Below are 12,453 nucleotides of genomic sequence, written 5' to 3'. Positions count from 1 at the left end.
AAAAGATAACAAAACATAATACCACAGTTGACTTGCTTGTGGGGAAACTACTAACCCTATAGCTGTTGCACAATATGTGTTAGAACTGCCTTTTTTTTTCCCTATTTGATTTTTTTTTCCTTTTGTCTCTTCTTCTTCCCCCCACTGAAATTTATAGAGGAATATGGAATAGAGTCATGACCATCTGAAGATTCAAGCTAATTGGGAAACAAAAGCAAGTGAAGAGCAGATGTGGTTAGTTAGCTTTGTTGCCATCTGTCACAAAGAATCAGAGTAATTTTGGCTGTGGCTAATATAGTCAACACAGTAGCCTTCACCATAAACATGTCTCCTACAAAAAATCTGCCCTATAGCCTTGATTAATATTACTTGGTTTTAGTAACCCACTCTGGATCTCTCGACCTAAATTCTTGCTTCTGTCACCATAAATGATGCTTTATTGGAGTTTTATGTACTTGGTGTGTATACAATTGGCTGCTATTGTTTTTAACTGTCCCTTTCTATGAAATGCTTCTAGTTTACTTCACCTTGAGGTCAGCTTTCAGCACCATATCTACAGAGAGAGAAAAGCTGAAGCAGATGCTGGAGTACGATGCATCCTCATCTCCATCTGCACAAATAGTGGGCTTGAAGAATGCCTTAACATCTGTAAGTGACATGCTGAAGCTCACCAAGCTTCATTGTCATCAGATACTACTTTTAAATTTTAGAGTAGTTAATTTCTGTTTCTTTAGTGTCAGCTGTGTGCTAAAATTTGCAGAATTTAATCATAGTAAGTTATTCTATATCACATTTTTCAGAGACTTTGCTAAATGTTAAAGGTATTGTCAAATCATTGGAGTTTGATAGATGGGTTGATTTAGGTATGTAGTCTAATTATATAATTTGAGATGGAGAATCAGAGGGCTGCTCTGTGACTATGAGTCTGCTTTCTTTCTGAACATGCTACTACTCACTTCTGATGGGCTGCAGGTTTCCTTTTCCTTTTCTTTACCTAAACAGCACTCAAATATTCTGTATATGACTTGGCATAAAACAAAGATGAGAGTGGCTGAATGCACTCAGCTGTCCCTTCTAATGCGCTAGAGCTTCACCGAGACACTGCAAAGCAAATTCAAGTACAACTTGCTATATTGACTTCCAGCCTCAATTATCTCTCACTCCTCTAAAAGCAGCAATGGAGCTATTAGGGCAGAGTTCTAAATGACCAAAGATTGTGCTCTTTAAAAAGGTAGGGGTCTGGTTGGTGTGCTTTATGTTTGGTAGAGATTGGTAGAGATCAGAACTTTTCAGTTTGGTCATGCTTAAAAATGACAACCAGACTGATCTGATTCCAGGGCAATGAGGGCAATCATTACCAGGGTCTTGAAATTTCAGAGTTTATTACAAACACCACATCAGGGGCAGGGAAGACTCTCTGGCACTGATCAGTGTGATGTAGATTCTTTCTAGAATTATTTCAGTATGAAAACTTCCCTTTGCTTTACAAAAGCTGCATGTGATCACAGTTTTTAAGAGTATGACATGCCTCTTTGCCTGGACATCACAGAGGCTGTGATGTCTCCACAGTGTTTAGAGAAAGTTGAAGTTGTGTAACAACTCATTCACTTGCACTTCTTTTGTTTTTGGCTTTCATATTTTCCACTTATGATATTTGAATAGGTGACTTTTATTTTTTCAGTGTTACTTGTTTACCATTTTGTATCAGAAAACCACTTTTAAAATTGCTGAACTTAGTGAACACTCAGCTTAGCATGAATTATTTTGTTTTCTGGGCAGTGAAATGTGGTTGTCCATCTTCATCCTGTACATGTCTAAAAAACAATTCTGTTAAGTTTTATCTGATGCTTGATCAGTCTTGTAGCCCATCCAGAAGTCATCTGTGAACCTTGGCTGTTTCAGCAGGGTAATCACCTATGAGGGCTCTTTTTAATCTGCAGATCTGTAAAGTCTGTTTTGCTTCCATCAGCCTGGCAGTGGAAGAAAAATGAGCAGCTTTAAAGTGAATAAACCACCCAAAACTAGCACATCTGCCTCTGCGTCCCCTCATTAAGATTGTAGCCTTGACCTACACACATTCTAAGAAAAGGAAATACAGAATGGGAAAAAATACAATGTTTCTGGTTTGGGGGGGGGGAGGAAGTAGCCAGCAGAAAGAAGAAAACATTTTGTAGCAAATAATGAAAATGGAAAGTTGTCATTACAGGAGAGCTATTTTGCACTTGCCTGATGAGGATTTAACACAGTGCTGGGCATTTGACACAGTAGGGATATATAAACCTTTATGGCAAATTCAGACCACATATAGCTAAAGCCAGAAATAAGTTTTCTCCCCTCCATCATCACATTGAGCTTTCCGGCTTTCCTGCACCCAAGATAATTTCCAACACATATTACTGCCAGGAGCAGAAGCATTTGTGGGATAAAGTGGATGTGTAAACAGCAGGGTTCTCCACATCCTGCTATTGATTCAGATCACTAAAATGGGATTTAAGTCTTCAATACTGTCCCAAAATTAATAATACAGTCTTTTATTTTAGAGACATTTTCATTGCAGAGTTAGGCTCTCTTCCTACAAGTGTACTCTAATTGACATCTGTCTATCAGATGCACCCAGAATAAGTAAATAGCATGTAACAAACATGAGTCTGCAGTAGAGGCTTTTTATTCTGACTATTGCCATTATAATCTGATAGGACACGAGTTGTACCTGTTACCTGTGTGAATTTATGTCTTGTTTATCTGTCATTGAAAGGCAAAGGAAACTACCAATATGGGAAAATCAAATGGTTTTGGATGTGGCAAGAAATAACATTGAGTGAGGCTATGTTGGAGATAGGAGTGAAGGAAAGGAGGTGTAAAGAAAAATATCCCTGCCATCTTTGACTTTTTTTCTCCACTGATGTCTCTGTTTCCTCACACTAGAAAAAACAGTTTTAATTTGACAGATAAGGAGTAAGGTTTGAAGCATTTATAATAAAGGATTTGCTGAACCAGTAAAAAAAGGATGTGGTGGTGTTTTATATTACACTTTAAATAGTCTTTGCCCCTTTCTATACAATAAAGCCCCATTTGAGTTAGTTGAGAGAACTTTATATCCCCAATATTTTTGTTAAATGTTCCAGGCAATAGCACAAAACACAGATCTTAAAGACCGGTTACGCAGAATACATGCCGAATCTAAGATCATTGATTCAGCATCTAATGCAAAATCAAGCCCAGATTTGGTGAAGGTGGGTATGGATTTCCTCTTTCAGTGATGTCCTGTTCCTCCAGCCCCTACACCTAGACAGTGCTGCATAGCTGCCTCTTGTCTGTTCTCTGTGTGTCCCCGTGGTGTGGTGTGTTAGCAAAGCCAGTCTGCTTTCCTGGCTGTGAGTCATCTCTGGTGATGCATTGTGTGGTGTTTGGTTTCAAAGACTTGCCTTGTGAGCAGGTTTCCTGAGCACATCTTCCATTGCTTTCTGCTGCTGGTTCCTGGTGTTCTCCCTCGCCTGCTTCTCATTCAGCATGTACAGAGCTGCCACCTGTCACCCTCTGCCACTGTTTCTCTTGCCCTTTTAATCCTTTGTTAAGTTATGTAGATCTTCTGTCACCCATCCAAGGGCTGTTAGTCCAGAATGTTGGCTACCAGTGTGGATCATGTAAGGTTTAGAACGATTTTCAGACATTTCCATTAAAGGATCAGAGTTAATGGGACCTAAAAGAGCCCTTTCAGCCATTTAGTTGTCTTTGTGTGAAGCCAGGGACTCTTCTACATCCAGTTAGCTGGTTTGAGATTCCACTGATGTTCAGACAGTTTTTTGGCTCGCTGCAGAATGCATGTGAAAATGGTGTAATTATAGGTCATAAGATGTGGGTGTTAATGGTGTTAGTGAGGGAAGCCAGAACTGTGTTATTTCTGATGGATTTTCCTAAATGTTAACTCATACAGGAACCTCTGCTGTACTTGTAGTATAAATCTTTCATTAGAACTTGAGTGCATGTAGTGCTGGGGCTTTTACATAACTAATTATTTCCTTTTATTTTTAAGGACAGTTTAGTCATTCCAGAACAGATTCCATCTGTTCGCTTCTGGTTCAGTTCTGGTGTAGTGGAGCTGTGTTTTGGTCATATTTAGCTGTTCAGTTTTGGGTTTTTCCTTAGGTAGTTGATCATTCTGATGCCTTTTGCTTTAAAACCCACAAGAATTTGAATAGCCCTTACACTGCTATCCAGAAAAGCATTAATGCGTTGTTACTTCGTTTCAGGAGTTATTTTCTTTTTCAGTGGAGGTCCTTGCAATGACAATGGGTTATTTTTAAATCTTGTGCTATGTGCTATACACACACAAAGAGACACACATGACAAAAATAGCTTTCAGAAGGTCCTTTGGAGGTTGCATTCACAAATTCCCTCTGGCGTGGCTTGGGCTGGAACTTGAGGATGAAATCACTTATACTGGAGAAGCTTCATTTTAAGACTGTGTGAGGACTGTGATACAGTAGTGCTGCTTTGAGGAAGACAGGGCCACTGCACAAAACTTGTCACTAAATGATACATTGGGTGCTGTGATCCACCTGTGAAAATTGAAGCAGTATAAAATAGCATCTCAAGCCTTTGCATAATGGAAAACTTTTGTTTGTCTATTGGGTAACTCAACTGTAGTTCATCATGCCGAAGTGGGAATATGGAACAAGAAAAACTGAAGCTCATGTGTTAGATATATAAACCTGATGCTCTTTTATGAGTCTTTCCTGCTTGCTTTCCTTCTCAGATTCAAAATAGTATTGGAAATAATCCCAGTAGCAATGCTTATGTGTGTAAGGCTGTTTTTTTTTTTTCACTTGTAGGCTAGTATAACTGCCTTCCTCCAGGAGGAACAATGTTGAGGTTCTCTTTTATCCCTGTGTAAAAGGAGGGATTTTTCAAGTATTTTTTATAGCAGTTTGTTTTGTTTCCATGTCACCATTATCAGTGTGTACCAAATAACATTCCATACCACAGCACAGCCTACCAACAGAAAAGCTTTGAAAGAAGGTTTGTCAGCTCGATTCTGGGCTTGTCAGGTTGTTCATTATGTTGTTCTGAAAATAAAATACTACAATTCCTGCAAAATTATGATGTGGAAGTCATGGTTATAAGCTAGTAAAGCACCCCATGCAGAAAATCTTGAGAGCAGCTAATACACTCATTTGGGCCAGCATAGCTCATTCCCTTTGCGTTGGTGGAGTTATCAGGGAAAACAGTAGCACACAAACTTCTCTACAGAACGACAGGTCTCACTGGTCACCCCACCTTTGCCAGGCCACCTACTGGAGCTCCGCTTACACCAATGATCCGCAGTGCTCCCATGGGAGGGGCTGTCAGGATCTCTGTGCCAGTCAAATGTGCCTCCAGCAGCAGAAGCAATTCCGGTTACGTGGCTTTAATAATCTGTTGGTTTTGGGTAACGTGGAGATACCTCAGGTGTGGATATGAAGGAGCGATTTCCAAAGCACAGCATAGAAAATTAGAGAATAAAAAGAGCTAGGAAAACATACTATTATAAACAAGCAACTTTACCCCTCTGAGTTTTGTAGACTATTCTATGGCAGGCTTTGCATTGAGTACGGCTTGAGCAGGAAAAGATTAATTAATTTGCTAAGATCAGGAAGGAATGTGAATCTAGGGTGTAATATAAAGAGATGGGACTTTTGTTCTTTTGTGGGCTTTTTGATGATATATCTGGTTAAACTGGATATATCTGGTTAAATAATTCAAATAGCAACGCATTTTTATATACAGCACCGTAGGTGATTTACTCAATATGCATTGCTTTCTTTTCCTTCTTTTTCCTTCTCTTTGGTCTGTTTTACTTTGGTTTTAAATCCCACTTTGAAACACATGCTATCTTTCACATAAATTGAAGAGGAGCATGTGCAATCTTCTCCCAGTGTTTTACAGCCCTTCAGGTTAGGAGACTGTGGAATTGCATGCATCAGTGTTGTTTGTGCTACTTCCCTGCTCAAAACTTTTTTCCTTTTAAACAGGAAAATTCAAGAGAGGAAGGCAGAGGTCTGGTTCACCAGGTGTCCAATGAAAGCAGACTGTCTATTGCTGACTCTCTCACAGAATTCTTTGATGCACAGGAAGTCCTGCTGTCTGCTAGTTCTTCAGAAAATGAGGTCTGAGCAAGGAGATTGACATCATTCAGATGTATTTTCTTATCTGCTTATTGACTGGCAATCTTTCTGAGCACTAACTGTACACCAGAAGACTGCCAGAAAATTTAAATTTTCAAAACTTTTAGAAATTAATAAGTCATTTGTATATATTTGTTGTCATTGTCTCTTCACTGTAAAGGGTAGCAAGTATTATGAAGAAGTCTTACATACACAGTGAGGGAGATGGCAATTAAGGAGTTAGTATGCAGATACTGCAGACATTGTAGGCTGCCTTGAGTCCATTATACAGGTGCCCAGGGAACTTGTATTTTTGCACCACAAAAATACTTGTTCATACCTGTCCTTGTGGTACCTGTAGATGCCTTGAAGCCGATGTCAGGCATATTGAAATTTATTAGATCTTTGTTTCCTCTCTTGAGTTCCATAAAAACCTTGAGTTTTGATATGAGGAAAACCTTCTTGGTAGTGAAGCCAAGGAGAGGAAGCATGTCTACACTCAAGTTAAAATTTCAATTATAGCAATCTCTCCCAAACTCTAAACAGAGTGGAGCAAGGACTCCACTCTGAGAACATCATAGGACTTCGTAGTACTTTTCTATAGCATTGAAATACAGCTTGGACAGTTCAATTATATTAAAACAGTAATTGCAGCTGAAAGTAATAATGTCCACGTGCATTCGGGATTATTTTAATGAGTGATGTATCTTGCTTTTTTCCCCACCCCACACTCAGGTATCAGATGATGACTCATATGTAAGTGATATCAGTGATAATGCCTCAGAAGATAACCTAAGCAATGACATGGAGAATGAAAGACAAACTTTAGGTAAGTTCAGTGAGGTATTTATGCCATGTTTTGAGAATTTTGTTTCTGCTTGTTTTGGATATTTTTTTCTTCTCTTACTAGATAATTTGATATTATGGGTTTTGAGATGTAAAAAGTCTGTGTTTTTTCTCATATAGACTGAGATTGGTTTGGAACAGCAGATTCCAGCTAATCTGCCTATCTGGGCACTGTTGATTAAGCAGGATGGTGGTTCTGTATCAGCAGGGAAACACCTCTTTCCTTGGCTGCTTTGAGTGACTCCCACTCTCTCTCAGTTTCTCATGGCCACAGGATTTTTTCAAAGTAGTAAGGACCAGCTGCTTTCATTTTTTCAAAAAAGTTATTTTTCCTTGTCACACTGTTTTTTCAGTCTGCAATTTAGCAACTGCATTCAGAAGTCCTGTTGTTTTAGAAGAACTCAGTGTTTAAAGGAACACTGGCAGCTCTGGTGCATGACCATAAGAATTTCTCTCTTGCTTGTATTACTCATGATAGTCTCAAGTAATACAAGCAAGAAAGGTACAAGCATAAGTACTTGACAATACCTATGCTTATATTTCCTCCTAATGGAAAGAGACTCAAAAAAAGGAGAAGAATTGGTCATTACAACCTACTTGGCTTTGTGCCTTCAACTCATTTCAGCTAACCACAATGTTCTTTCCAGTCTAACAATATATTTTTATTTTCAAAAATGCTGAACAGTGATTTCTCACTAGCAGCTGTTTCCTGATCATCTCCAAGAACCAGCAGATTCCTAATAACTTGGGTAGTTTGATATGTATTCTGTAACTGGTCAAAAAATCAAAATGAAGAAATTTCAAATTTTTCCTTTAAAATAGGAAAAAATACAAAAGAATTTATCTCATGATCTGGACCTTAGAAAGCTGTATTAATGTGGCAGTTCGTCTTTTTCTAGCAAAGGCTGTCACTGAAGCTCTTCAGTATAAGAAGCACCTCTGCATGCTTCTGGTACCTGCTATTTCTGTGCTTTGGGCAGCCTGCCACTGCCAATAATAGAAAACTGGATGTCGTTTTTCTACAGGGCTTTAGCTGCATCATAAATTGTGAGATTATGACAAAATCCTCTGGACACTGTAATGCAGAAGGTCAGATCAGATGTTGATAATGGTGCAGTTTGGCCTCAGAAGTCATTGACTCCCACTGGAGGTCAGATGTCTAAACCTCCTTTGGCATTCATGCTGTCTGTCACAGCTCCTACAAACCAGAACTGCCTGGGCCTTTCTGTGATGGAGACTAGGCAAACTTCACTGCTTAGAAAATTTGTTATCTGAATACTGAAGTTCTTGCTCCACTCTGTTTTTTCAGCAGCTTACCTCAATTAATGGACTGGTCCAGAATACGTAAATGAGCCAATTGGTATCCTGTTTTTAATCAGAAGCTGTGAAAAGACATAGCCAAATCCCATTTCTGGGAGCTCTTTTAAACAAGGATAAGTTTTTAGCATTTACCTCATTCCTGAGGTATCTAAGGGAACATCCTTCTTTTTGGCCTCTTCTGATATGAAATAAATTCTTCCAATAGGGAAGTATAGAAGTGAGCTCCTTAACTCTCAACAGTATAATTGTTTCAGGTAGGTTTTTGGACCCATAGTGCCCATGCCATTTTTTAAGCAAAAAGAAAGATAGAGGCAAGGAGCTGCAAATGGTTCACCTGACCTTGTTAGAGTAACTCAGTCATGTGAGGTATTAGGAACTGGAGTTTGCCAGTGGTAAGAAAGATGGAAACTCCTTCCTCAAAACTCTGATGCTACTGATTACCCTTTAAATGTTCCACGTGAGGCAGGGGCTGGGAGGCATGGCAGGCATGGAGAAGTTTGTCCTTGTGGTCAGCTGTCCCTGCTGTAAGCACTGCTGATACCCTGCTTATGTCAGTGGCAGAGAAGAGGAAGTACTGGTTAAGTGCATTTAAGGGCAGGGATTCTCCAGGCATGTGTAGCTCAGAAGGAGATGTGCAGCCCAGTGCGGGTTTAATTCCTTCAAGACAGAGCTGTGTGAGGAAAGCCAGAAAAGGACAGGGCTTGACAGACTGAGGCTATGCCTGGGTGTCTCCAAATAGTAACTGATCCTAAGGCAGGAGCTCCCTAGGTGCTCCTGGGGATGTGGAAAGATAAAATATGTTCTTGTAGCGGCAAACACACTCTGAAACAAAAGTGATGTACAGCTAAGCAATATAATCACTTCAGACTAGTGCCTGTTGTGGAAGCTTGTAGCTCTATTTGGATTTTGCTACAAATCCTATCATGGCACACTTGGAGCTATTTATCCTGCTCTGACTGCTTTGATATAGGAACACAGAGTTCAGATATTCATGTCAAGGACTCTTGACTTGAGTCCTTTTTTTTTTAATCTTCAACAAACCCATAGCTCTACAGTTGCTTCAGCTTTTGCATCCTTACAACACATCAGTTCTCCATCAATATATGGGGGGTATATCTCAAAGTAACATCGCTAAGTTTAAATGCTATGGGGAGCAATGTGGAAAAGCCTGAATGTAAATTCATGGTACAGGAAATTTTCCTGGTAGGAGTATGCAAAGAAGTAGGAAGAGATCAGTAGGAGTAGTTATTATCCTTGCATCTGTAAGTTACATCTTGCCTTCTGAGAAGTGTCAACTTAATTGAAGCTCTGTCAAGGAAGGAGGTTTTATATCCCCTAAACAGATAGGAATCCATCTCCGTTACAAATAAAATGGTTATAATATTTACTCTTTCAAATGCAGTGGAAAGTCTGAGCCTTTTTTTGCAGACTTTAAGGGAAAAGAAGGTCATTTTTATGCATCTCTTGTACTTGGCATTTTGCTTCCGCTAATGCACATAAAATGTGATTCTTAATTTTGTCATTTTTATAACAGGCTATCTTCAACCACAAGTGAAATACTTAAATGATTCGTGGGTGGAAGGAAGTTTTGACAGAAGGAAAGATGGTTGCATTTTAATGTATGTTTGCAGAGGGGGATGAAACTAAGAAAATGTGAATTTAATTGTTCTGCCACTTCCTTCCTTTTCAGATTGTATTTCTGAAAGCGGAATCGGATGCAATTCTAAACGGAGAACGTGTTTACCAGCTCCATGCCCTAACACCAGTAACATCAGCCTGTGGAATATCCTGAGGAATAACATAGGGAAGGATCTCTCCAAGGTGGCCATGCCTGTAGAGTTGAATGAGCCCCTGAACACACTGCAGCGCCTCTGTGAGGAGCTGGAGTACAGCGAGCTCCTGGATACAGCGGCGCACACGCCAAACCCCTTCGAGCGCATGGTAAACTCCTGATTGCAAACTCTCAGGAGCACTCACAGAGTGAGAATTAACATAAAAGCAGTACTGAAGAAGTGAAGATGTTCTAGTCCGTTGTTTTGTTTCTCTCAGCTGAGAGGCAAACTCTCCAAATGTCTGTACATACTCACACAGCCACTATTTTTGACTATGCTGTTCCATTTCTGTTGCTTTTTCAGAAAGTCTCTCTCTCCTCAAGTACCTTGCTGTACTGCAAGTTTAAACAAGAAAGGAGCTTAGTTCTGTTTTGCAGCTCTTGCTCTCTAATATTAAAAATTACAACAAAAAGAGAGGGTGGGATTGAACTTAGTTCCCTCTCAAAGATGAAAGCTACAATAGATCTTTTTCAAGGGTGTCTGATGTGGTAACACATTTCTTCATAGAGATGCTGGATCTTCCAGCCTACATGACTGTGACATCTTTATATTACTAAATGAGCTCCATTGTTTTTGTTAACTGGTTTTCTGAAGCTTTTGTGTTTATCCAAAATGTTCAAGATCTCAAAATCAGGCTGTATGCCGTATGTTGGGTACAATAATGATGTCATCCCCTTCCAGTGCAGAACCCTGAATTCTGCATTTGGCAAAACAACAAGAGAGAAATGCATTTGTTGCTCTGCTTCCAGGTGTACAAGAGCTACTTAATATGCAAGCCCATAAATAAAGGATTAGAAGCTCCCTAAATTCTCTTAAATGAGAGATAGAGATTTTCCCACAAACTGAATTAAGCCTTTTCAACTGAATGTATCTTATCTCAAAATGACGTTATTAATGAGAGTAGGTAATCATGTTGAAATACTACTTGAAAAGTCTCTTTCCTCATTCTGATACTTTCAAGGGTTACAATTTAGTTCACAGGGTGTGGTCATTCACTGGGGGTTTGAGTCCGTAGCATTTTGTGTTCTCTTGAGAACATATGCTAAAAGGAAAAGGGAATGAGCAGTAGTTGTTCAAAAGGGAGGGAAAAGAAGCCTTTTCCCTCCTCCCCACGCCCAAGTATCTGGAAATTATTACCTCAGACTGGTGTATTCTTTGCCTTTGAGAAACTCCTCAAGCAAAATTTAGTGCTAGCTGTTGCATAGTAACTGCAATAGTTCACAAAAGAGCATATCCTCAGTGGATTTGTTTTCTGAAACTGTGAAAAGAGAGTATCTACACTTTCACAAGATGAGGAAAAGGGAATGAAAAGAGGAAAAAAAGTATTACAAAGAGGACTTGAATCAAACAACTGTGAATTCTAATTTCTCATGTTATGCTTGAGTTGACAGCAGAAATTTGGAAGGGCTACCTGTGTGTCAGTCATGATCAACAGTTTCATGATTAGGTAATAGCACCCAGTAGATAAAAAGCAATTTAAGTCAAACAGCATTAGAAATAGCAAAGCTGGTGAAAAATCATCCAATACTTCCTGTGCCATGTTTATGAAAAGAATAGTTGGTACTTTTATTAGTCACAGATGTAACTATAAAAACCAGTTATTATACTAAATTTAACAGTGACTTTAAGGTTACTACTTTGAACTGTGTTGCAGAATGCTAAACTGTTTCAAACACTTTTCAGTTGATGAAATTTGCAGTATCTGACCCTAGACATTCTATCCCTGACCTATTGAATGACTCTGAAAATTGAATAATCCTCTAATGTGTGAACTAGGGCTTAGCTTGCAGGAGGCATGCATGTCCGTAGCCTGCAAATGAAGGGGAAAATACAGAATCAGGATAAAGCTTGCTTTTATTTGTTTTGTGTCTGTTGTAAATTAATTAACCTAAGTCCCAAAAATATACTTCCCAGGTGTACATAGCTGCCTTTGCAGTCTCTGCCTATGCATCCAGTTACTACCGAGCTGGAAGTAAGCCATTTAATCCTGTGCTTGGAGAAACCTATGAATGTATCCGTGAAGATAAGGGTTTCCAGTTCTTTGCAGAACAGGTATTGTATGCTGCAACCCTTAGAATTGCTACTTGATACACTGCTGAATTCTAAATGTGTGGCTGGAATTCTCCAGAATTACTGGCAAAATACAAGATTACTCTACATTACCTGAGCCCAGCAAACCCCAAGGGCCTTTGCTGAATTATAAACAAAGGGAAATGTTTTTTGAGGAAAGTCTGCTAAATTTGGTGTGGAACATCACAACCAGCAGCTGACACTGGAGGAGCACAGGCTGGCAGGCTGCCTGCTCCAGTAAC

The 12,453-nt window shown here is 39.4% G+C and overlaps 1 protein-coding gene across 4 annotated transcripts in view; it reads left to right on the top strand.

Annotated features, from left to right (window-relative positions):
- OSBPL3 (oxysterol binding protein like 3) overlaps window positions 1–12,453 on the top strand; it is an 82,820-nt gene that overhangs the window by 57,006 nt on the left and 13,361 nt on the right. For 2 of the 4 annotated variants that reach the window (XM_054273982.1, XM_054273980.1), the window contains exons 12-17: window positions 518–648; window positions 3,126–3,233; window positions 6,012–6,146; window positions 6,879–6,972; window positions 10,000–10,250; window positions 12,056–12,193. In XM_054273982.1, the coding sequence (XP_054129957.1) occupies window positions 518–648; window positions 3,126–3,233; window positions 6,012–6,146; window positions 6,879–6,972; window positions 10,000–10,250; window positions 12,056–12,193 (857 nt within the window). The remainder of the gene's footprint in view (window positions 1–517; window positions 649–3,125; window positions 3,234–6,011; window positions 6,147–6,878; window positions 6,973–9,999; window positions 10,251–12,055; window positions 12,194–12,453) is intronic. The other 2 variants (XM_054273984.1, XM_054273983.1) reach the window with 1 other exon arrangement.

The sequence above is a fragment of the Melozone crissalis genome, unplaced genomic scaffold, assembly GCF_028551555.1.
Source record: "Melozone crissalis strain CALT ecotype California unplaced genomic scaffold, PUWL_Pcris_2 ptg000016l_1, whole genome shotgun sequence".
Lineage (NCBI taxonomy): Eukaryota > Metazoa > Chordata > Aves > Passeriformes > Passerellidae > Melozone > Melozone crissalis.
Note: the sequence above shows the minus strand (reverse complement) of the source record. Positions and strands in the feature narration are given on the sequence as shown.